The sequence below is a fragment of the Acomys minous genome (genome assembly GCF_964271855.1).
Source record: "Acomys minous genome assembly, chromosome: 10".
NCBI classification, from domain to species: domain Eukaryota; kingdom Metazoa; phylum Chordata; class Mammalia; order Rodentia; family Muridae; genus Acomys; species Acomys minous.
The window spans coordinates 62,621,257-62,645,482 of NC_140491.1; the positions used below are offsets into that span (position 1 = coordinate 62,621,257).

Consider the following 24,226-nt stretch of genomic DNA (forward strand, 5'->3'; position numbering starts at 1 on the left):
TCCCCTCATTCTGTAGTTTTAAATTCACACTCCTACTTCGGCCTTCCGAGTGCTGAGATTGCAGACATACACCACCACGCCTGACTTAACTGTTGTACATGCAGAGCCAGTGGGCCCAGGTCATGGTGCTACACATTTGTCCCCGGGACACTCTCCTCTCCCCAAATGGATCCTTTGTCCCCATTAACACCAACCCAGAAGCCCCCGCCGGCCCCTGGCGTCATCCATCTGTCTGTCTCTGAATCTGATGGGCTTAGGTGAGGTCAGAGATGTGGGGTCCTGTCTGAGCCGACCTTTAGTCACGGATGTCACTCAGCTTGATGTCTCTGAGGTTCATCCCTGGCGTAATGGGGATCGTTCTCTCTTCATACTTAAGGCTGAGAAATATCCCGTCATGTGGATGCGCCTCACAGTGTCGATCCATCATGCGTTCGTGGACCCTCCTGTTTGTGTGTCAGCTTTGGTTTTGGTTTGTCTGTGGCTGTGAGCATGGTGGGGTGTCTGCATATATCTGTTTATATCCCTGCTTCTGATACTTAGTTAACCAGTCTGTGGTCAACTCTGACTCCGTCACAGATGCCTTCATCGACCTTCCCTGCCTCACACGTGTGTGTGGGTTTTTTTTGTATTTTTGTTTGTTTGGGTTTTTTTATGTAGGTTTCTTTATGTAGCCTTAACTGTTCTGGACTCGCTTATGTAGACCAGGCTGGCCTTGAACTCACAGCAATCCACCTGCCTCTGCCTCCCAAAGGCTGGGATTAAAGGCATGCACCACCACCGCCCGACTCACACATGCATGTTTTACACACACTGTTCAACACCATGTTGCTGGGGCTGAGTGTCCAACCAACCCCTCTCTCCCTGCAGCTTCTGTCTATGTTTGAACAAACCATGGACCCGCTCTGAGACCCAGGACGCCAGACACCCCCGGGAAGGCGTGAGTGGTGCCCCTCTGATACCATCTACCACCTCCTCCCCTGACCCCATGAAGCTCCAGGCCATGCCCTGGGGACTGAGCATCTACCTGGGCCCACAGGACGCTGAGCATCTGGGTCCATCGGGCCTCCTGCACTTCCAGTACAAGCAGGCCCGGCTACAGGCACTGGAGACCATGGCTGATGCCCTCAAACAGCGCATTGACATCCTGACCACCAAACTGCATAAACCGACGTCGCCTGACACAGCCGGTGACCCGGCCTCGGACACGCTGGGCCCCAGCAAGACACCTGCTACCCCCACGCTCATTTCTCCCTCCCACCTCAGAACTTTAATGCCTCAAGGGGGCAGAGGGACTCCCCAGGACTGGGTGGACGGACAGGCCAAGCTCCTTCTTCCCAGCACCTACTTCCAGGATGGTGAGATGCTGCCATGGAGGCCCAGCTGGGAGACGCAGAGCCCAAACCTGGGGACTCACATTGAGAGCCAGCCCCAGGGTGGGCCTGGGCAGTGGGTGTCATGCGTGGCTGGGCCCCATTCCGTTTCCTTTCTGGAGAGCAAGGTGGGAGTTTCGCAGACAAAGAGAGTAGTGACAACAGTTGATGTCCTCTGAGTGACATACGGCACAGGGTGTAGCTGTCTCATCCCCTGTTGAGGGAAGGCCGAGGCTCTTCCCAAAGCCTGCTGCCTGTCTCCCCAAGAGGCAAGAACAAGGCTTCTCTTCTCTGCAGGCCCTGCGTCCAGCCCCCCTGCCTCAGTAGCTCAGGTCGTCCCTCACACGCAGCCATATCCTGCTGGCTCAAGTCACAGGGCCTCTTCCAAAGATGCCATAGAGGAGAGACACCGGGAGCTTGAGAAGAAGCTGCAGAGAAAGATGGCTACCCTCCAGGCCCTTGGCGCCTGCATGAGGAGGTGAGTCCACTTTGCTCTGCTAGGGCCATTAGGTCTGCCTCATGTCTTCCGTGGAGGGTCCTCATGTTAGCCCAGAGGCCCCAACCAGGAGTCTGGGTGCATCAGGCCAGGTGGAACGTGACACAGCTCCCCAGACGTGCTGCTTCCCACTGTGGCCCACATCACACAACACATCTGGTTCACCTCTGGCCGGAACCCCTCACTACACAGGGAGACATACTAACTAACAGACCCTCCTTTGTGCCAGCTCACAGGCCTGGGAGATCCTCTTGGCTTTAGCTTTTTCTCATTGGTTGCTAGGAGGCTGGGTATATGTGAGGGCTTTGACACAGGGTTCGTCAGCCTGTGTGGGTTCACTTCACTGTCCCATGTCTGGCCTTTGTCCCTAACCCTGGCCTCAGCCTTTTCCGGTGCGGTCCACACAGGTGCTTAGGATGCCCCTTGTGCAGTTTTGTTGTTGTTTTGTTTTTGGTTTTTTTGGCTTTTCAAGACAGGGTTTCTCTCTGTGGCCTTGGCTGTCCTAGACTCACTTTGTAGACCAGGCTGGCCTCAAACTCACATCAATCGCTTGCCTTCTGCCCCCCCTCCCCCAAGTGCCACCACGCCCTGCTCCCTTGTGCAGTTTGTGTGAGCCTCGCTGTGCCCTTACACCCATCTCATCCCGTTCCTGCCCTCTCTTAGATCCTGCTCCACCAGGCCCAGTCCTCAGTGGCCCCCACTGAATCCCAGGGCTGCCTCTGGGGGGGGGGCTCTTTGTGCCATAGGAACTCTGTAGTTGACCCTCAGCAGCCGCCCACTAGAAAGCTAAGGGTTTCCTGGCCTGCAGTTGTGGTTTCTGCCCTTCCAGGACTTGGGCGTATGTTTGGCTAACCCTCTGGAAAATTTCCTCCGCCTCCTAAAGCATCTCCCCTCACCTGTTTACAATTCTGTCACCTGAGCCTTGTCCGAGGCTCCCTCCATTACTAGAGGCTCCGTGGTGCTCAAGTGCCCCTACTCTGGCCTCCTTTTTGAGATTCTGTGACCAACCCACACCCCTCTCACTTTGCTGTCCTTAGTCTGCAGCCCACAGAGGACATGTGCCCCAAGATAGCTAAGAATTCATGCCCCACAAAACCTGCACCCTAGGCGGCTAACTCCAGCCTCAACAGCCTCTCCACAGAGTTGTAGCCAAAACTGAGGGTGTGCGTTCTGGAGGAGGCTGGGAGGCCACCCGCCACGGGAGCTCAGCTGGCCCTGTGTGTGTGTGTGTGTGTGCTTGACACAGGTCACCAGGATAACCTCTGACCTCAGTTTGGTATACTGCTAACCACAGCCCAAGCTGTCTTCTCAGCAGCTGCTTAGCTTAGAAGATAGTCCCTCTAGTGTACGTCCAGGGGTGAGAGCAGATGCCACATACGCAGGCAGGGGGAGGCTGTAGTTAATGTTTCTTCGGACACAGAAGCCAACTTCTGGGCCAACCCTGGGGGAGTGGGTAAATGTCAAACCTCAGCTGTCTGTCTACCTTGAGCGGGCTCATATTTCCTCCCCTCCTCAGTGCATCCACCTACAGCAGAAGAGGATGCGGCCTCCCCAGACCCTGCCCCCTGTCCTCCTGGAGCTGGGACCAGGTGCTGCTCCTGCCATCCCACTAGGAAACTCACCCCATCTAAGGAACTTCTTGATCTTCTTAGAAGATGGTGGATTTGTTGTTTCCTGGATGGGGAGGCCTGTGTCTGCACTGACTCATACTGGCCAGTAGGGGGAAGCATTGTGCTGGGATTTTCCTCTGCTACCAGCAACCCCATTCCACCATGGACTGCTGCAGAATTTTCACAGGTTTAATTTTAGTGTCCCAGGCTCTTAGATGGACAGGCTAGGTGACCCCAAGGAGCCAGACCCAGGTGCAAATGACCCTGGTGCTAACATTCCTGGTCCCAGCACTCGGGAGGCAGAGGCAGGTGAATTTCTGTGAGTTCAAGGCCAGCCTGGTCTACAAATTGGGTCTAGGACAGCCAGGGCTGTCACACAGAGAAACCCTGTCTCAAACAAAGCTTTAAAAGAAAAGGAAAAGAGCCGGGCAGTGGTGGCGCACGCCTTTAATCCCAGCACTTGGGAGGCAGAGACAGGCAGATCGCTGTGAGCTCAAGGCCAGCCTGGTCTACAAAGTGAGTCCAGGATGGCCAAGGCTACACAGAGAAACCCTGTCTCGAAAAACCAAAAAAAAAAAAAAAGGAAAAAAAAAAAAAAGAAAAGGAAAAGAACAGAATATATCAGTTTTGTATTGGATGTCCACTCAGCTGCCCTGGGGCACGAGTGTGTGGGCTCCAGGTTGGACATACGTGTGCCATCCTTGCGTTGTGTCCTTGGCCCAGAGGTGCACACCTGGGTGGGCCCCTGGCTTCTGCAGGACCAGGGCTAGCTGGTCCAGGAGAGACCAGCAGAGGCAGAAGTCATACTCAGAGCCTTTCCCCCAGAAAGGTGGGGTTCTCTAAGAAAGTGGGGAGCAGGCTTGCTAGTCCCATTGGGTGGCCAGGTGGCCCTGACGGTTTTATTTCTGGGGATCAAAGCCAGCGCTTCTTTTTCCAGGCTGTGGATTTTCCTTCTGTTGCCCTCAAGTGCACCATCTAGGGCCTGGACCTCTTGGGCGGGGTGCGATCCCCTCCTCCACCCGACAGGCACTTGGTGATGGGTGAGGGCACAGCCTGTCACCATCTCCTCCCTGTTCAGAACACTAGAAGTTCTCCAGCTGCTAGCCAGCTGTTCATGGGGCTTGGCCCCACCTATCTTCACATTTGACTCCGCCCCATCGCTCCTGCTTTCTGGAAACTGCTTCTATGTCTACATTCCCACAGTGCCTTGCAGCCTCAACGCGTGTCCATATGCTCGCCCAGACCTTTACTCCAGGTAGGGGCTGGGTGTGGTCACACCATATCCTAGCCCTGCCCGGTACCCACCTTGCAAAAGGCTGGAGAGAGACCTGTGGACCTCGAGGCCTGCTAGACACAGGATTGGGTGATATATTTGGCAAGTCAGGTGGAGGCCAGGTCACCGTGTGCCAGGGACAGATGGTGCCCCGGGGAGAGTGTAGAGGGAGCTGAGGCTGTCTGTGTTTGCCACCCACACCAGCCAATTTACATATTCATCCTCTGCTTCAAAGCCTTCTAATCCCTGGCAGCTGCTGAATGCCCACCTGCCCCAGGCAGCTTGCTGCCCACGGCGGCTGTTGTAGCCTTTCCTGTCTGAGGGAGGCCAGCTGCCTGAGACCATGGAATAGAGAGTTAGGATCCTTAGTCACGGCTCTACTTCTCTCCTGATGACCCAGCTCTGCATCACAGGCACAGCTGTAGGGCAGAGCCAGAGTGCCAGTCATGGGGTGGCGCTGAGAGATGTCACCCTCAATCCCCCTAGCCTCGTAGGTGACAGGGATGGCCAGGAGAGCTCCATTGGCACATCGGGCTCTCTTCCCACATGCAGAGCTGGTCATAGTGGAGCTGACACTGCACACTGGCTGGGCTGCTACACACACACACACACACACACACACACACACACACACACACACACGCACACACACACACACTCTGGCCATACTTGACTGATGAGCCTGCGGCCTATTGGCCATCTTGCAAGTCATCCGTGTACAAGTGCCACATGCTCACTGATGCTCTGTGTGTCAGAGGCTCATTGTGTGCCAGGGCTTAAGCCCTCAGGCCTGGCTCTAGAATACTGCCTGTGTCTTCCAGCGTTCCCACCGATTTAGGGTGTTTACACTCACCCCTTCCCCTGCTCCATCCTGATCGTGACTACACTCATCCTACACTGATTGTCTTCCAGCTCACTTGGGGTGCCAGCTGCACCGGACCCTACCTGTGGCTCCTTTTGGCAGGAGGAGATGCCAGAAGCTAAAAAGACAGATTTGGTAACGCCCTGGACCACCCAGAGCTGCGGTAAGGGCGAGCCTGCAGATAGGCCCTGGGCTGGCTAGTCGGGTGGCCAGGGGGGCCTCCTGTGGGCCTCCTTGACTGCCTAGCTTGATCTTGGTCTTGCAGGGTAGGGATCTTTTTCTATGTGGATGGCTGCCTCATGTCAGTATTAAAGTGTTTGGAGGCTCTCCGGGCCCTGTCGCCTACGCTGCTCCTGTTGTACCTGTCACGATGTGTATCATTGCGGTCTATAAAACGGCCACACTCCTGCACCCAGGAGTGCCACCTTTGTTTCCTCCCTTGTGTCTGTCAGCTCTTTTTTTTTTCTTTTCCTCTCTTTTTTCCTTCAAGGCAGGGTTTCTCTGTGTAGCCTTGGCTGCCTTGGACTTGCTTTGTAGACTAGACTAGCCTTCAACTCATGGGGATCCACCTGCCTCAGCCTCCCAAGTGCTCGGATTAAAGGCATGTGCCACCGCGCCTGGCTCGATGTCAGCCCTTTTCTTTGGTCCTTAAGTGACCTTGTTCCTAGGTTTCAGCTAAGGAAACACAGGGCTAAGGAGCCGGCACCTGGAGGGGTATAAGGCATTCTCCTCCTGACCATAGAATGCTGGGAAGGGCTTCCGTGCCCTCAGAGTGTGTCCTGCTAGCGGTCTGGAGGCTGCAGTGGGAACCTTCCCGCCTAGCGGGACAAGGAGCTGGGTGCTGGACTTGAACAAGCCTGGCACTGTTCACTGTGTCATTGCTATTTGCTTATTTTCCTCAAAGGACAGGATTTCAGTATGGTAGTAATATATCAGCCTATAAGGTCAGCACTTAGGAGGCTGAAGGAAGAAGATCACAAATTTAAAGCCAGACTGGGTAATACAGGGTTCCGAGCCAGCCTGAGATACATAGTGAGACCTAACAAACAACAGAATAGATAAAAAAATAAAATTCTCTCTCTCTCTCTCTCTCTCTCTCTCTCTCTCTCTCTCTCTCTCTCTCACACACACACACACACACACACACACACACACACACACGGGGAGCAGGCCTGGGGATGTAGCTCAAGTGTAAAACACTTGCCCAGCATGTATAAGGCCACAGGTTCAAGCCCCAATATTGCACAATGAAACCAAATTAAACAGCAACAACAAAAGTGACCGTGCCTGGCTTTGAGAAACATAAAAGAGTAAATTTGACCCTCAGCTCTGCCCAGCTCCCCTAACCAGACAGAATCCCTAGGGCACTGGTCTGAGAAAACATGGGCAGTTAGCGAGGCCCAGGCTTCCCCTCCAGGCCAGAGCTGACAAGGGTGGGTAGGGGATGCCTCAGACGGGGCTCAGAGCCATGGATGTAGCTGGTAGCTGTGAATCAGCTCGTATGGTATGTGGTGAAGGGCTGTCCTCTCTACACTGTGTGAGAACCAGCAGGTGGAGGCTCCTGGCCTCTCGCTCTGGAGGACTCTACCCACCTAGCATAGGACATCTAGGCACGTCAGGTGAGAGCTGCCAACTCTCCAGGCTGCAGGGCTACAACAAACCTCAGTGGTCCATGGACTTACTGCTCCTGCCACACTGACTGAGCGTGACAGCATACAGTGACACTGATCAGAGCTCAAGTCCTATCCCAGCAACATCTGCAGTTTAGGGGACCAGGAGATGTCAGGTGAGAATTCTGAGCCAGGACGGGCAAGAAGTGTATGTGTGGAGATCGTCAGCCAACAAAGGCCCTGGATGATTTTTTTTTTTTTAGTGACAAAATACTGGACTGGAACTAAGTGGAAAGAAGGAAAGGTTATGTGGGGTCACACTCCAAAGGCAGAGACTCTCAGGGGAAAGACAGGGCAGCAGCAGGAGCTTGCAGCAACTGGTCACACTGCATCAGTGGGGAGTAACGGATGCTGGCTCCATGGGATGCCTCAGAGATGCCCCAGAGATGGTCCAGAGCCTGCCGAGTTGGCACTATTACCATTGCATGGGTCTCCAGCCTCTCTCTGAGTAGCTGTGGTATCGGCCTGAACTTAGGACAAGCAGATTTAGGGGCTCACGGTTCAGATGGGATGGGGCTTCTTCCTACCCGTCACACAGCAGGCCAGTGGAGCTAAACCGTCCATTTGTTCCATTGATTTCTTTTGAGACAGGGCTTCACATAGCCCAGGCTGCCTCTATGTAATCCACTGTGTAGCCGAGGATGACCTTGAACTCCTGATTCTCCTGCCTCTATCTCTCCAAGAGGCGGGATTACACAGGTATGTGCCACCACATCCAGTTTATGGGGTGCTGGAGATGGAACTCAAGGCAGCACCAGTGAGTTTCACCCACAACCCAGCCACCCCCTTTGTAATAAGTCCATTCCTGGCTTTAGTGGCCCAGTCACTGTTGAAAAGCCCTGCCTCGTAACCCTGTTACGTGGTGACTACAGCTACATAGATTTTAGAAGGAGCATTTAAGCCAGGACAACGCCCTATGTCTCCTCAGAAAGCATAGTGCAGGAAGCCAGTGAGATTTCCAGAAAACCCCTAGGGCTCTCTGCCCACCCCGGCTGGGCTTAAGCATGCTCTTCCTCCAGACTGACTGGACAGGGCCTGCTGTTGTGTGAGAGTCGAGGCCCTCTCCTTACAAGACGGGCACCCTGTCTTATCCCTCAGCCTCTTTTGCCATCCTTTGAAAGGCTCGTAAGTCACAGAGAAGCAATGAGAGGGAGGCTTTCATTCCAGCTGTTAGTACTAGAAGCATCGCTATCCAGTGGAACTTTCTGGTCTACAACATCTAGACATCCCTGCTCAGTAGATGCTTGTTGGTGAGGGATATTGTGGTGGCTGTTGAGAGTTGGAACTATAGTCAGTGTGATGGCATGGAGCGGAAGGTGTGTGTGTGTGTGTGTGTGTGTGTGTGTGTGTGTGTGTGTGTGTGTGTGCACGCGTGTGCTCTCATGTGAGCATGCACATATAGAGGCCAAAAAATAAACTTCGGGTAACATTCCTCAGATACCCCCACCTTGTTTTTCAAGTCTCTCTGACTGGACCTCGCCACAGAGGCTAGACTGGCTGGCTGGTGAGGCCAGGCTTTGCTTTTCTTCACCTCTGAAACATTGGAGCTGCAAGAGCCTCCCCCCACACTTTGTTGTTGTTTATTTGTTTTTTGAGACAAAGTTTCTCTGTGTAGCCCTGGCTGGCCTGGAACCAGCTCTGTAGACCAGGCTGGCCTGGAACCAGCTCTGTAGACCAGGCTGGCCTGGAACCAGCTCTGTAGACCAGGCTGGCCTGGAACCAGCTCTGTAGACCAGGCTGGCCTGGAACTTGGAGGGATCTGCCTCACACGTACTGGGATTAAAGGTGATCGCCACCACCCAGCTAGCTTTTTGTTTGCTTGTTCGTTGGTTGGAACCTTGTCTTAAAAAAAAAAAAAAGCCCTCTCATCCTGGCCAAGGCATCCTCTGATCCTTCCCCTAACAGCTAACTAGCTAACTCTTAGCAAAAAAATGAGGCAGAAGATGGACCAGGAGGGAGACACAGCCAACCCCTGACCTCACCTCTTCCCCAGAGCTCCTCCTGGGAGAAGCCTCCCTGGGCCCTGGGGTGGGGGTGGGTAGGCAGCAGGAAGAAAAGCCCCTTTTGCTACCCTTGGGGACTTTGTAACCTCCAAGGGACATAATCTGTGGCATCCCAGAATTCCTAGGAGCACCCTGAACTCCCCTCTCTGCTGCATATACCCACCCGAGCACCATTGGTACCGTTGGTGGCTTCTGCCTGTCAGGTCCCGTCAAGGCATTGTGAAAGCCCCACACAGGGAAGCTGTGTTCCCTCAGATGCTCTGGCTGGCCAGTGATTTGTTCTGGGTCACCTAGAAACTGCAGGATGGAGCTGAGACTGGGACCTGGGTCTGTCTGGCGGTTCCTGTCACCTACACTAACTTGTTTCTTGCTTCTGGAATGGTGACCAGAGTGAGCCACAGTGAGCTTGAGGGAGGGAATACAGGCACATTGCAGCCACCGTCTCCTGAGAGGCTGCAGAGAAGGAGACCTCCCTGAAGTGCTGGATACCAGCACAGTCCTTGTGTCGTGGGCCTTCCCGCCGGGCCTCTGGCCTCAGTTTCCTTGCAGGCCAAGAAGCACTGAGGCTCAACCAGGAGAGAGGCTCGGAGCGTACCTGCCACTCAGGTGCCCTCCTCCGTGGTCTGCAGGTCGGAAGGAGCCCGAGGGGCCACATTCTGGAAGCCTGCAGGGCGGGCACCTGACCAATTTCCAGATGAAATCCTTGAGTTTTCTCGAGTCACTGAAGGTACGTCCCACCCCATGATCCCCAGCCAGACCAGTGACAACTGTGTCCCCTTTAGGTTTCTTCTGTTTGGAGATTAGCCGGGAGCAGCCTCTGTCTGCACCCAAGGCTGAGTATAAGGTTTAAAAAGCAGCTCCCACCCCTGTCCCTCAGCCTGGATAGGGAAGCCCCAGGTAGAAAGAGTAATTGGTAGCTAGGAGGGACAGGCCCTGCCCAGGCCGAGCCTCTACCAAGTTGACCTTCATAGCGCATTGCCAGCAAGGCATAGGCAAATCCCTGGGGTATGGGTTCTCCTGGCAGCTGGACCAGCAGAAGCAGGAGCAAGCACTGGCCCTTCTGCGGCAGAGGGTGGAGCGAGAGGTCTGGGAGGCGCAGATGGCCCTGGATGAGCTTGTCTACAAACACCAGCTGAAGGTTAGCAGGCTGCCCCTCCTGAGGCCTTGACTGGTGTGCTATCCCTGCCCAGTATCCCTTCTACCCCGCCCAGCCCTCGGTCCTCCTAAAGCAGGAGGCACCAGCAGTCTAGGGGGGAACACAGAGCCATGTGAGCTGGGGGCATGGACTTGTTTGAAAAGAGTGGGATGGACACACTGGGTGACCATGGCTGGTCCCAAAGCTGGGTCGCAAGTCAATGTCTTTGCCTCCCACTCATCCCCCTCCAGGACCTGTGAGGCACTGAGCAGCAGGGTCTCTGTCGGAGCCCAGAGCTCATGACCTGTGGCGTGTGTGTGTGTGTGTGTGTGTGTGTGTGTGTGTGTGTGTGTGTGTGTGTGTGTGTGTGTGTGTGTGACATACAAACTCAAGTGTGTGTCTCTTGCCTGATCCTGGGATCCAGCCTGGCCCAGCTGGCTGTGAAAACTCTGCTCTGTCTCCCTCTGTGACAACAGACTCTCTCTCCACACAGCAGCGGGTAGAGAAACCGTCAGCCCAGCAAAGGCCAGAAAAGACTTCGAAACGGGAGCAGCAGCATATGTCTGGTGGCCTGGAACCCAGGACATTTTTTGTCAACACAGTGATGACCAGATCCAAGTGAGGCTAAGGCTGAGACCAGATGCGACCTCCATGGGTGGAGGAGGGTGAGGTGGCCCTTCAATTTTGGTTTCCAGTTTCTAGTGACCTCTGGTGGGTTTCTGGCCTTTCAGATCACCACCCTCCCCACGTAGAGAGTCCTTGAAGCACCCTGAGGAATTAAAGGCAGTTTCTGCAGGTGAGTGTCCCATGTGACCTGTGCTAGCAGGTGAGAGGTAAGGATGGTGTTACAACCCCCACCCCAGGTGAGCTTGTAGCCTCAGGGAGCTAGTCACACCAGCTCCAGCCTCACCCCCAGCCTGACTCTTCCTGGGAAGCTGGCCTCTCTGCCCACCTCTGGTGGCCGTAAAGTACATTTGATTATCTCCACATTCAGACTTTTGCTAGGCTACGCCATATGCTCTATTGTACAGCTTTGGGTGGAGCAACTGTAATGCCTGTTGGACCAGTTGGTGCACAGACTTACTGGGATCCACTCTATGCTTGGGGATTTCCTGCCTCATACCTACTGTTATCAGGGTGGGGCTGGGAGGAGGGCACACTGCTGAAATGTCACACTGTGAGCTTGTCTAGAGCTAGGCAGCTCACTTAGTGCTACTGGCACATAAACACTTAGCACTGTAAGCCACACTGTACCTTTTTAATCCCAGCACTCGGGAGGCAAAGACAGGCTGATCTCTATGAGTTCAAAACCAGCCTAATCTACAGAGTGAGTTCTGGGACAGCCAAGCTTAGACAGAAGAACCCTGTCTCAAAACAAAACAAAACAAATATAGAAACAGAAACAAACAGAAACATTTAGTATTCAGATGAGCGCTTGGTGAATCCACCCTTTTGGTATGGGATGCTTCGTGGTTTTTGTGTGTTTTGCCCTAGAGTCTACTTTGCATGTAAGTTTTGTTTTTTCTTAGCTAACATCTTAGGGTCTCCTAGGCTGGCCTGGAACTCAGCAGGTAACTGAAGATGACCTTACACTTCTGACCCTCCTGCCTCTGCCTCCTGGCATTACAAATGTGCATACTTATGCCTGGCCTGTGCTGTGTGGGGGTGGGGGGATGAGAGGGGTGGGGAGATGTGGGTGGGGAGAGTGGGGGGGTAGGTGTGGGTGGGGATTGAATTTGGGCTTCATGCATGTTGGCCAGGCACAGTCCCAGCTAAACCACATGTCCTGCCCTCCTAAGCCCACTTTGACATTTGCAGACTTACTCCAGCTTTCCTATGACTAGGAAAAGGGGCTTCCGCCTCGCTACACTCTTACTTTCTCTTTGTCTATTTCTTTCTTTCTTTCTTTTTTTTTTTTTTGAGACATGGTTTCCCTATGTATCATTTGCTGTCTAAGAACTCACTCTGTAGAGCAGGCTGGCCTCAAACTCACAGTCTTCTTGAGTGCTGGGATTAAAGGTGTGTGCCACCACTGCCCATCTACTTGTCATTGTATTTGAAGTGTTTTTCCTCCTCCTCCTCCTGGTTTTCTGAGACAGGGTTTCTTTGTATAGCCTCTGCCTCCCTAGCGCTGGGACTACAGGTGTACACCACCACATCTGGCTTTGAAGTGTTTCTTGTTGGTCGTATAATGTTGTGTTTTGCCCTTGTTTTATTTTATTTTATTTTATTTTTAATAATAATAATAATAATAATAATAATAATAATAATAATAATAATAATATTGAGACAGGGTTTCTCTGTTTAGCCTTGACTGTCCTGGACTCACTTTGTAGACCAGACTGGCTTCGAACTCACAGCGTTCCTCCTGCCTCTGCCTCCCGAGTGCTGTGATTAAGGGCATGCGCCACCACGCCCGGCCTTGTCATGCACTTTATAATGACACCCTCTAATTTCCTTTACGTTTGTGTGTTGGGGTCTCTTAAGTTCTTTGATCTGTGGTTTATCGATTTCTTCAGATTTGGAAAAACGTTCAGGTCTTATTTTTGCAAGTTCCTGTTCTCGGTTCTGCAGGAACTTCAGTTACCTTTGTCTTAGGCCCCTTGATGCTATGAGTCCCTTTTTTGGCACTGTCTAATCTGCCTTTAATCAGTGTGGTTTTCATTTGAAATGTTTTAAATGTTTGTTTCTGAAAATTCTACTCAGATCTTCTCTTATGCCCTCCATACTTGTACTGACCCATGAATTTTAATTCGTTAACATTTTATTTTACATATATGAGTGTTTTGCCTACATGCACGTGTGTGTACCGCATGTGTACATTACCTGGTATCTGTAGAGGCCAGAAAGCATCAGACCTCCTGGAGCTGGGCTTACAGACTGTTATGTGCTGCCATGTTGATGCTGGGCATCCAACCCAAGTCTTCTAGAAGAACGGTGGGTGCTCGTAAGCACTGAGCTATCTCTCCATCAAAGAGCACTTACCCTTTTAAACATAGGAATACCTTTATGAAAACTTCTATTTATAATTTTTTTATATTTGTTTGTTTGTTTAGGGGGCTGTGTAACATGGCACACATGTGGGAGTCAGATGGCAACTAGCTGGAATTGGCTCTCTCTTTCCACCGCATGGGTCCTGGGCATTGAATGCAGGTTGTCAGGCTTGGTAGCATGCTTCATCTGTGCAGCCATGTTGGCAGTTATGAGAAACTTGTAGCATCCATCTCTGGGTGACTCCCTGCTGCTCCGTGTACTGCTGGGTGCTGAAAGCTTCACCTGGTGTGAGATGGTTTTACTTCTGTACATCCTGATTTTTTTGTTTGTTTTTTTGAGACAGAGTTTCTCTGTGCAGCCCTTGGCTGGCCTGGACTCACTTTATAGACCAGGCTGGCCTTGAACTCACAGCAATCCGCCTGCCTCTGCCTCTCAAGTTTTGGGGGTTTTTTGTTTTGTTTTTCAAGACAGGGTTTCTCTATCCTAGACTTACTTTTTTTTGTTGTTGTTGTTGTTTCTTTTGTTTGGTTTTGTTTTTGAGACAGGGTTTCTCTGTGTAGCCTTGCCTGTCCTGGACTCACTTTGTAGACCAGGCTGGCCTCGAACTCACAGTGAAATGCCTGCCTCTGCCTCCCGAGTGCTGGGATTAAAGGCGTGCGCCACCACGCCTCTCCCCTACATACATATTCTGTCCTAGTTACTGGACTTAATCTGATCTTTTCAAGTTTTGGTTTCAAGTTTGTGACTAGCCAGCTGGCTTGAACTCACAGAGATCTGCCTGCCTGTGCTCCCGAGTGCTGGGGTTAAAGACGTGCACCACCACACTGGGCTCCTCTGCATGCTTTTTATCTGCACTACTCCAGACAGTTCTTACCTGAAAACTCAGAGATGCTGAGTATTAGAAGCATAGAATCAGCCAGGCATGGTGGCGCATGCCTTTAATCCCAGCACTCTGGGAGGCAGAGGCAGACATCTCTGTGACTTCAAGGCCAGCCTGGTCTACAAAGTGAGTCCAGGACAGCCAAGGCTACACAGAGAAACTCTGTCTTGAAAAAACAGAACAAAACCAAAATAAATAAATAAAATAAAATAAAAAAAGCATAAACTCCTGGGCTTCTCCCTGTGGCTGCCTCTCTAATACACCATTTTACCAACCCTAGCTGCCTGACTCAGCTCTGTCTCCTTTAGTGGGGATCTGCCAGGCTCTACCTCAGCTTTCCCTCCCTGTACTGTAGCCTAGCTCTCTTAGGATGTGGTCATGGTTACCTCCTTTGTTAGTGTCTGTGAGCACTGTGCTGGGCTGTTGATATCAAGTGTCTGGGAAATGTATATATAAATATGTCTGTATAAAACACATCTCAGATATGATGGCAAGTCCACTTCCTCTTGCCCTTCCTTGAACTATTTTTAACCGAAAAGCCTTTTCCATGAGACCTACGGTAGCAGGGGGGCTGACCCAGCTCAGCAGCTGGGGAGCCGCCCCTCTGCAGTGCCCCGGCCCTACTTGTTTCTGGACTCAGGACATCCTTCCCCTCTGGCCTCAGTGTCTCCTGTGAGAGCAAGGTCTGTCACCCCAGCACCTTGTGTTTGGTCTGTTCCTGTGTACAACTCTGGGTCCCATCTTAAAGCCTCAGCTTAGGAGGCTACCAGGCCCTTCCAGCATTGCCTGAACATCTGGCATGAAGTTGTCTGTCAGAGGTAGAATGTGAGCCTTTTATGGCGCGGACATACTTTGTTTATCTGGCCCTCCTGTTGGAAAGGCCCCTAAGCACATGCCACTTGGTTCCCACAGGACCCAGCCAAGGCCTGTGTTCTCTCTCAGAGCCGGTGCAGCAGGACCCTGCCTCCTCCCAGCGGGCTCTAGACAAGTTCCACTTTTCAGACAGATCTACCTCCCAGGTACAAAGAATGGGGAATAATTTTGAGGCAACATGATACTGGTGGTGTGGTGGGTAGTGGGCCCCCTCTGGCCCTCATCTTGGGAGGGTCACCCTGCCATCCCACCATCCATCCTTGCAGCTGGTAGCCACCCCAGCTGTTCCTCCCACACTGGGTGACAGCTGAGGGCCTGCATGACAGCAGGGTGCTTTGGGCCAGGGCTGTGCACAGCCCAGCCTGCCTTGCTAAACTCCTGCCCAGCTTGGGTTGAGCATGAGGGACTGCCTGCCCTCAGGGAGCTTACAGTCACAAGGGGATGCCTTTCCAAGAAGGGAGGTAGCACAGTGACAGGAATGATGTGGTGGACGTTCAGGAGGACGTTCTTGGAGTCGGTGGCATCTTCCTGAGAGCTGGGATCTATTCCCACCTGTTGAGTCGTTACAGTAGTGACGAGACTCCGTTGGTCTGTTTCTCTGCAGTGGAGCATAGCGAGCCCAGAGGCAGGAACAGAAAGTTCCCTAGCCTTCCATCGCTTCACCGTTGCCATGCTGGAGCAGAGTCTGAGAGACGAAGAATTGCGTGCACGGCACCAGGCTGCCATGCTACGGCTGCGGGAGCTGGCACTAGAGGAAAAGGCCCGTGCAGAGCTCACCTGCCTAGAGCATCAGATAAGGTGAGCGCATGCTTGTGACTGGCTCTGCTTCACCCCTGTCAGTGTGCCTCCCACCTGCCACACCTGGACACACAGAGGGAAAGATGGCTGCACTGATCCAGACAGTGACTGGCATCTGCAGAAACTTAGGTAAGATAGTAAAGTGTCCCAAACAAAACTAAAATAAAAAAACAGCCAACTGTCCCCTCCTTGGTGAGGTTTGTAATGTTTCCAACGGGTTTCGTAGTGTTGATAGGGGCTTAGGCCTCATGTCACCAAATAACTGGCTTGACACATGGACAGGGCAGGATGCCAGCATTCCCTTGGCCTGCCCCCAGCTAAGACCTTTACTGTGTGTCCAATCTGTTGCCATTATGAACATTAAGAGTCTGTTTCCAGGGCTGGAGAGATGGCTCAGAGGGTAAGAGCAGTGGCTGCTCTTCCAAAGGTCCTGATTCAATTCCCAGCAACCACATGGTGGCTCACAACCATCTATAATGAGATCTGGCGCCCTCCTCTGGCCTGCAGGTGTACATGCAGGCAGAATACTGTAAACATTAAATAAATAAACAAATAAATCTTTAAAAAAGAGACTATTTCTTAGACATGGAATTTCCAGAGCATCCAGGAGCCTCTTGGCTTGTTGGGGCTGGCTTGGGAGGGGTCCCTCCATACACAGTCCAATGCATGCTGGGAATAGCATGCTGAGGGTGGCATAGGCCTTGGGGTCAGTGCAGAACCCTTGCCTGGATGTGGTCTCCAAGTGGGAGACTCTGTCACCTTAGGCCTTCATCACCTAAGCAATGAGACTATCATGAACATGGTGGGAGGGAAGAGTGACAGCTTAGACTGGTGCGTCTGGGGCCCCCAGAATCTGGTGTCTGCTCTGTGGGGGGATGCCTAGGTGGACCTGGCTGCTGGGACTCTCCTGGTCCTGGTTTGTGGCTCTCTCTCTTTATCTGAATGGACTCTCAGGGTTGCCTGTGGCTTTTTCCCCCCTCTTCTAGGTGCCTGAGTAATGTGGGGCAAGAAGTAGCCCGGGCCCATCTGTGGGAAAAGCAACAACAAGCCTTCAGCAGACTTGAGAAGGAATGGGTAGGCATGGGGACCAGGAATGGCCACACAGAAGTGTCCCAGAATACCCCTGTGCCAAAGAACGTCCTTGAGCTCTTGGCCACCCTCCAACGATGCTTACGACCATATGGTGCCTGGAATGGCCTATGGCGGCAGGACTACAAATCCCAGGTGGCAAATGGTCCTACATGCCTGGACCAGGCTTAGACCTCTGCTAGCTGTGGCTGGCAACAAGCAGCTTAGCCAATAGGAGTTTCAGGGCCACACTGAACACCAGCAGCATCTGTTTCCTAGAGCTTGGGAGGATTTTATAATAGAAGGATGCTACAGAGGCAGGGCAGTGGCTAACGCCTGGAGAGAGAGCAGGGAGGAGAGGAAGAAGCATGTGGGGGTCACTTGGTACATAAGTACCCCAGCTCCCCTCCGGCCTAACTGAAGTCAGAGGCTGAGCAGGGAGAGCCAGGCAAAGGGCCTGTGGAGGGGAGAGGAGGGCCAGGCAGCGCAAGAGGCAGAGGCCCCCAGATGTCCCCTCCCTGCCCTCCGTGTCCAAACTGGAATTTTCTCCTCTGGAACTTCAGAAGGACATCCAATACATGAAGAAGGTGTGCTTGTCCCTGCACCGTGACAGGAAACAGCTCCTGCAGCATCAGCAGTCTATCCTCAGTGTGCAGAGGTCTGTGGCCGACTTGCGGGAGGAGCTCCAGGCTAGAGCCCGGCTGCTGCAGGTGGGCACTCCCAGGGTCTTCACCTGGCTCCTTTGTGTCACGGATCCTTTGTGTCACAGATGTTACTCTTGGTGGCAAGGGGCTGGGGCTGGGTGATTGTGCAGAGGGAGGTGACCTGCTGCCGCCCCTGCAGAGGTATTCTGGGGGAAGAGCCAGACTTCCAAGCTATGGCAGTTATTACAGACCAAGGGTGGAAGAAAGGCTCCGTGGGAGGTGGAGGACCCAGCAGAGAGAAGGGGCCAGTCAGGGCTGAGCTGCAGAAGAACCAGCCAGCAGTCTGAGGGGCCAGTGACTCAGACTAAACACCAGGAGGCAGAGGCAGGGGGATCTCTGAGTTCAAGGCCAGCCTTGTCCACAGATCGAGTTCTAGGGCAGCCAGGACTACGTAGAGAAACCATATCTTGAAAAACAAAAAACAAAAACAAAAACAAAAGCAAGCAAACAACAAAGCCAAAGAGCACCCGCTTTGCCAGTGGATCTGAGCGGTTGGCTGCTCTCACAAAGCTGAGACCGTGAACAGGTGTATGGGTGAGGGCAAAGTCAGCCTCAGGCGCTCTGGGCTCCTCTCAATCTATAAGCAGGAGGACAGTGGTCTCCCTTAAGGGTAGGGACAAGGACTGGATGAGCATCTCTCTGTAGCACCTGTCATAGGCCAATTGTCAGGAGAGGGGCCTCTGTGCTGCCTGACTAGAGTTCCCCATGCCTCTGGGCAGCTTTGGGCAGAAACGCCAGCTCTGTCTCATGTCTACACCTGCTAGTAGGGGACAGGACAGCTGATTACAGTTGGTGTCCACTCCTGTGGGAATGTGCCATGTCCTGTGGGAGTATGCCATCTCCTGTGGGAGTGTGCCATGTCCTGTGGTGGCTCCTGCCTTGTGTACCTGCCTCTTGCTTTTCTGAAGAGGGCACTGGCTTGAACATTGGCCACACCAGGCCCTGTGCTGTTTTTCCTAGAGTTGCAGCCCCAGAGTCAAGGCCGCCTGGGAGGAGGTCTCTGAGGCAAGTCAGAGAATGGAGGGCCACAGACCCGGAAGCCCTCAAAGCCACCACCCTCAGGAAATCTCTGAGAGCTCGGATGTCACAGGGTGAGTGTGTCGGGCTTGGGGTGAGGGGAGCTGGCCCTGGCACTTGCCAAGAAAAGCCATTTGTGTTAAACTTCTCTGTGGCTCCATTTCACTCAGTAGCTCCCAGGAAGGACAGGGGAGGACCAGAGGGGCCAGGGAAGAGCAGCCAGCAGCTCTGTGGTTGGCAGGGGTGTGAGTGGCTTCCTATGGTAAGGAGCTTCCTAGAGTACTTCTGTGGGGCTGTCAAGTGACCGAGCACACAACAGCCTGGCTTTAGGGTAGCAGAGAGCATGCATGTGACCACGCCAGCCTCTGGGACTACTATAGGGTTGTTCTATGGCCAGCAGCAGCTGGACACTCACTCTCTCTCTCTCCTCTTTCTGTGCGTCTCTGTCTCTGTCTCTGTCTCTCTCTCTCCCTCTCCTCTCCCTCTCTCTGAAGCCTGGCCACCAAGGCCATTTTGCAGCAAAAGATGGTGAGGTCCCTGCATGTGCTTGAAGGGTGTGAAGCGTGTCTCCTGACCACAGGAAGGAGCAACAGGGGGCTTTTTTCATCAGGACCTTCCTGGCTTCCCCATGCTAGACACATTGTGTTCCACCCTGCCAGGAAGCCCTGGTGGGGGGGGGGCGTGATCTGGGAGTGGTTCTCATCCTGCCAGTCTTTTCTATTCAGGCACCCATAGCAAGCTCCTGGGGGGGGGGGGGAAGCTATCACCACCCAAGCCCTAGCCATTTGTCCCTGGGCTCCCTCCCTCCACCCTGAGGGTGGGAGAGGGGTTTGAATTAGCCACCTCTCCGAAGCACCTGCCTCAGGCTGGCCTGCAAGAGAGGCTATCTTTCAGAGCTTTCTCTGGTACCTCTCACCAGCCCCGGGCTTGACAAGAACAATTACTCTGTACCCTTCTCTCAGTGCCTGTCAACAGGGTGCAGGCTGGGCCAAGACAGCTTGTCTGTTCCTGGCTGGGAACTGATCTGCTGGTGAAAGTGCTGCTCTCGGAGTCTGTCCTTTTGAACCTCTAGAGTTTTCTCAGAGTCCTAAGAGGCAGGCTGGCTGGTACTCACATGATGTACTTGTTGCCTGGGCAACAAGGTGGAAGATCAGAAGCTTTTAGGCCTCAGCCCGCGGTCCACAGCAACTGCTCCATCTGAGGCACAGGCCCTGACTGGGAAGCTGCTGAGTGAAGAGAGACCAGGGCCCTGGCTTCTACTTGGCCACTGGCCACAGCTGCCCTGGATGTGGCTCAAGGTGGTTCCAGGGACAAAGGCTTGCTGAGTGTTAGGGTCAGGGCTGGGCACCTGGATGGAGCAGCTGGGTGTACAGTCACAACTATTCTATTGTGTCTTACCCTGCAGCCTCTCCCCTGCGCAGAAAGAGGCGACACCTCCCCAGACAACTTCAGCTGCTGATGAGCACTTGCAACCTCCCAGGCTCGAGTGGGCAGATGTCACCCCTGGGACTGCAGACCCACCAGCGGAGAGTGAACATGACAGCCAAGGTAGTTCAGAGCAGTGGTAATGACCAATCAAGAACAGACAACAGCCGACCTCAGCTTTCTGTGGGGGCAGCATTAAGCTTGGGGTGAGACAGGCCACATATCAGGCCACCTGGCCAGTGTGTGACCTGGGCCACTCAGGCCTTCCTATGTACACCAAGTTGTAGCAGAGTGCCCATTGGGCTGGCCCACGGGAAGCCTGCCCCTCACAACACCTGAGACACAGAACATGGAGTGCTACAGGCGACTGCCCAGACAGGCTCCCCTGCTGCAGGCTCCTGGCAGGTGCAGCTACTCAGAGCTAATCTGGTCTGTCACCCAGTGCGGGCCTGCCGCTGTCCATATTGAACGTGGCCTTCCCTGGGATGAAGGGAGTCCATTTTCCAGGTTCAAGGAAGAACCTCCAGGCAGGGACATTAGTGGGGGGTAGTCCAACTTGATTCCTGGCTGTCCCCACCTCATCATGGCCTGTCAGGTTTGCTCATGGTTTCACCAGAAAACATCCAGGAAGATGAGGGTTGCTGCCTTCCCGACTCTTTGCTCCATCAGCCCATGGGCAGCTGACAGGACTGCTCAGCTCGCGCCCCATGCTGCCTCCACCATGTTCCTCCCCTCCCGGACCCCAGCCTTCTCCCCGTGATGAGATAAATGTCATATTCATGTCTGAAGGGGGCCATAGCGGGGCTCTGCAAAATATATGACTTTTTTTTTTTTTCCGAGACAGGGTTTCTCTGTGTAGCCTTGGCCATCCTGGACTGACTTTGTAGACCAGGCTGGCCTTGAACTCACAGGGATCCGCCTGCCTCTGCCTCCCGAGTGCTGGGATTAAAGGCGTGCGCCACCACGCCCTGCTTTCAAAATATATGACTTAAACAAATACACTCTCAGACACTGGGGACCAGAAATGAGAAAGCTGCGTTCCTCCCAAAGGCTACAGGGCCAGGGCCTTTTAGCTCCTTTTGGCTCCAGATGCCCCTAGACCTAAGGGCGTCTCCAGACTCTGCCTGTCTGCGCTTGTTTCTTTTCTCCTGTGTCCATTTCCTCCCTTCTTCTATCTTTAGAGTCAGGACTGGCCCAACTCTAAGATGAACTTGTCTAGAGAGTCTTAATTATATCTGAAAAGGCCCTCTTACAAATAAGATTGCGTTCCCAAGTTTTCCAGGTTAACAACACAATGTCTTTGGACCCCAGGGGACCCAGGCACACAGTCTGGGGGACAGAGGGTGGAGCCGGTCCCCCCTAGGACATCTGTGGCCAGGGATGCTGAAGAGATTTAGGCATGAGGTAGAAGACCAGTAAGCATTATGACCAGAAGATGAAGCGGCGTGGAGGGGAGGGTGTCAGGAGCAGCAGCGAGGGCTACATGGAAAGAACAGGGGGGGAAGAAAGCTCGGAAGCCTCGCTTACCCTCCAAAGAAGCAAACCGGTCAGTATGAGTGACCCCAGGAGCTATGTCTTCCAGGGCCTGGAAAACAGCCTTGCGTGCCTCTCCCTGGTCTGCTGCACTTGAGCTCCCTGGACCCTGGATATCAGAAAAGGCCAGCCTTTCCTGTACGTAACCATTAGGAAGTTCCTCTCCCCAGCCCTGCCTGTTTGGAGACCATCCTCTGCCATTCTGCCGGTCTGCGGCTTGATCTCGGTCGCAACTCCTGGGTGCCCGTGGGCTATCCCCTGTAGTGCTGGTGGCCCCTGGTTGTCCTAGTCCTTGGAGTTCTGTCCCCAGATGGCCCCTTTGATATGTTACCCCTTCTATCATGTTGACACAGGCCGTCAAGAATGATGGTGGCTCAGCCTCTCAGCTGAAGCCACAGGAGACCAAGGAACCGGCTGCTCCAGGTAAGGCCCTGGAAACACCCTGTGGGTCACCCCCGTGTGGATCTTCCCAGGAGCTTCCCCCACACCCAGTGGACCTGTCCAAGGCTGGTGTCTAGTGCTCAAGCAAGGACAGGAAGGTCCCCCAGGGACAGTTGAAGAGGACGGATGCTCACAGCCCCCTGCCATGACCACAGACCCCTCCATGGCTAGAAGACTGGCTGACCCCATTGCCTGCGGGAGATGATCTGGCTGTTCCTCTGGGGACATTAAAGACAGCACTTGGTGTGGTTGTTTCAGCTGCAGCATGGTTTACCTAGTCATTTCCAAGAGCTTAGAAATCAGCTCCACCAGAAGCATCCTCATTAGCTGACACCATGGTTTTCTGTGCATCAAATTCTTCACTTTCTGAACCATCTGGGGCCTCCCCGAGGGCAGAACTCCTGATCTGCAGAGAGTGGAAGAGTCTGCCTCTCCCCCCTGGGGGTTGTTGTGGGGCTGACAGTCAGGGATTGACATGGCCTGGCTGCCTCTCAGAGAATGGATGCCAACTCTGCATTCCGCAGCTTCAGGACCACTCCACCTCATGCTCAGCATCTGTCCTTAGAAGCAGTAGTAGTACGCTGAATCTTGCCAGACTGTGCCAGACCAAGGCGCTCTTTACATCTGGAGCCCAAGAGTGGGGAGAAGCTGGACCTTCCCAGCATGTTAGGGCTATCCAAGAGAGACAGGACAGATGGGATTACCTAGGGGTCCAAAGGTGATGGCGAACAGGGGCATCAGAGTCCATTTCCTTGACCTCCCTGTCTGCTGGAGTCACTCTGTGGACATTTGTCCCGCCTGGTGCCGCTCACCACTCTCTTCTGCCCTGTGTGGCCACGTGTGTACTAGCTGCCACATGCTGGAAGCCACTCAGCACCTGCACCACACCCAGGGACCCTTGTTATCTCTAGAGGCGGGCATACTCATTGCCCACCCTACAGATGAGGAGACTGGGCTGAGAACGAAAGCACGTGGGTCGTGATGGCGAGCTTACTAGTGGTGGTGCAGGATGCACCGGCGGACCCAGGGCGGACCCAGGGCTAGCGGCTCCCCAGGCAGAAGGCAGCACCCGCAAGGTTCTCAGGAACACTCCAGCAGGGCCACTAGAGAAGTACAGGGTCCTTCCTGCAGTGACCCTGCCTCCTCCATGAGAGCATCAAGCACCATAGCTCTGGTCTCATAGGCCAGTGGCCCTGGACCTCAGTCAGGGTCTCAACAGTCTGTCAGGGGCCAGACGGGACTCAGGTCTAGGAATATGGAGGTAGAACCTGCAGAGGCTCAGCTGTGCCTGCTTCGTGCCCTCTTGGCTGGTCTTTCAGCGTGCCTTAGAAGATCCTGCCAAGCCCAGGGCCTACCCTTGCCTGAGTGCCCATGCCTCCTCCCCTCCCCCTTCAACACACTGTGTTAAAGGAACTCAGCTGAGCTCGAAGACAGGGAAGGAACAGCTCTGGCAAGGGCTCAGCCACCTGTGGGAGGTTCCCCAAAGGAGGGAAAGAGAGCCAGACAGGTTTTGTTTGTTTTCTGAGGCAGAGTGTCACTATGTAAACCAAGTGATCGGATTGCCTCTGCCAAGTGCTGGCTCGTGTTACAAGGTGTGTGCCACCACACCTGACAACGGGGATATACATTTAAAATACTTTTTTTCCATATGTTCTTTTCCCCTGGGACTTCATCTTACTAACTGTCCAACGGGATACTTTGGGAAGCACATAATTACATCTTTTAGGTCCCCACACGAAGTGCCACAGGGAAGTCTTGCATCCATTTTGAATTTTCAGATTTTTCCCCCCCTGGGAGCCACACCCTTGCCCCCCTGCATGTACACCAGCCAGCATTTACAGTCAGTTTTCCCTACAGGAGACCTCCAGACCAAAGCCAGTGCAGCCTGGGCAGTGGAGAGGCCCTTGGCTACTACAGACAGCTATGCTTGGAGCTTGCATGGACAATGTGGGCAGTCCCTAAACGGAGATGGTCCTTGTCCCAAGGAAGCCAGAGTGAGTCAGAGTGTGGCCACGTGCTGCCTGCAGGCTAAAGGAGGCATTGGCCTGCTGTGTGGTGTAGAAGTAATCTTTAT

The 24,226-nt window shown here is 53.5% G+C and overlaps 1 protein-coding gene across 10 annotated transcripts in view; it reads left to right on the plus strand.

The window, feature by feature from the left end:
• The window catches only part of CCDC187 (coiled-coil domain containing 187), a 55,683-nt gene that overhangs the window by 24,063 nt on the left and 7,394 nt on the right, over positions 1–24,226 (plus strand). For 8 of the 10 annotated variants that reach the window (XM_084800229.1, XM_084800230.1, XM_084800225.1 and 5 more), the window contains 17 exons: positions 868–937; positions 1,037–1,355; positions 1,668–1,848; positions 5,662–5,774; positions 9,914–10,011; positions 10,309–10,422; positions 10,913–11,037; positions 11,151–11,215; positions 15,206–15,312; positions 15,771–15,964; positions 16,951–17,038; positions 17,596–17,742; positions 18,697–18,827; positions 20,159–20,301; positions 21,761–21,849; positions 22,065–22,134; positions 24,010–24,146. In XM_084800229.1, the coding sequence (XP_084656355.1) occupies positions 868–937; positions 1,037–1,355; positions 1,668–1,848; positions 5,662–5,774; positions 9,914–10,011; positions 10,309–10,422; positions 10,913–11,037; positions 11,151–11,215; positions 15,206–15,312; positions 15,771–15,964; positions 16,951–17,038; positions 17,596–17,742; positions 18,697–18,827; positions 20,159–20,301; positions 21,761–21,849; positions 22,065–22,134; positions 24,010–24,146 (2,191 nt within the window). The remainder of the gene's footprint in view (positions 1–867; positions 938–1,036; positions 1,356–1,667; positions 1,849–5,661; positions 5,775–9,913; positions 10,012–10,308; positions 10,423–10,912; positions 11,038–11,150; positions 11,216–15,205; positions 15,313–15,770; positions 15,965–16,950; positions 17,039–17,595; positions 17,743–18,696; positions 18,828–20,158; positions 20,302–21,760; positions 21,850–22,064; positions 22,135–24,009; positions 24,147–24,226) is intronic. The other 2 variants (XM_084800224.1, XM_084800226.1) reach the window with 2 other exon arrangements.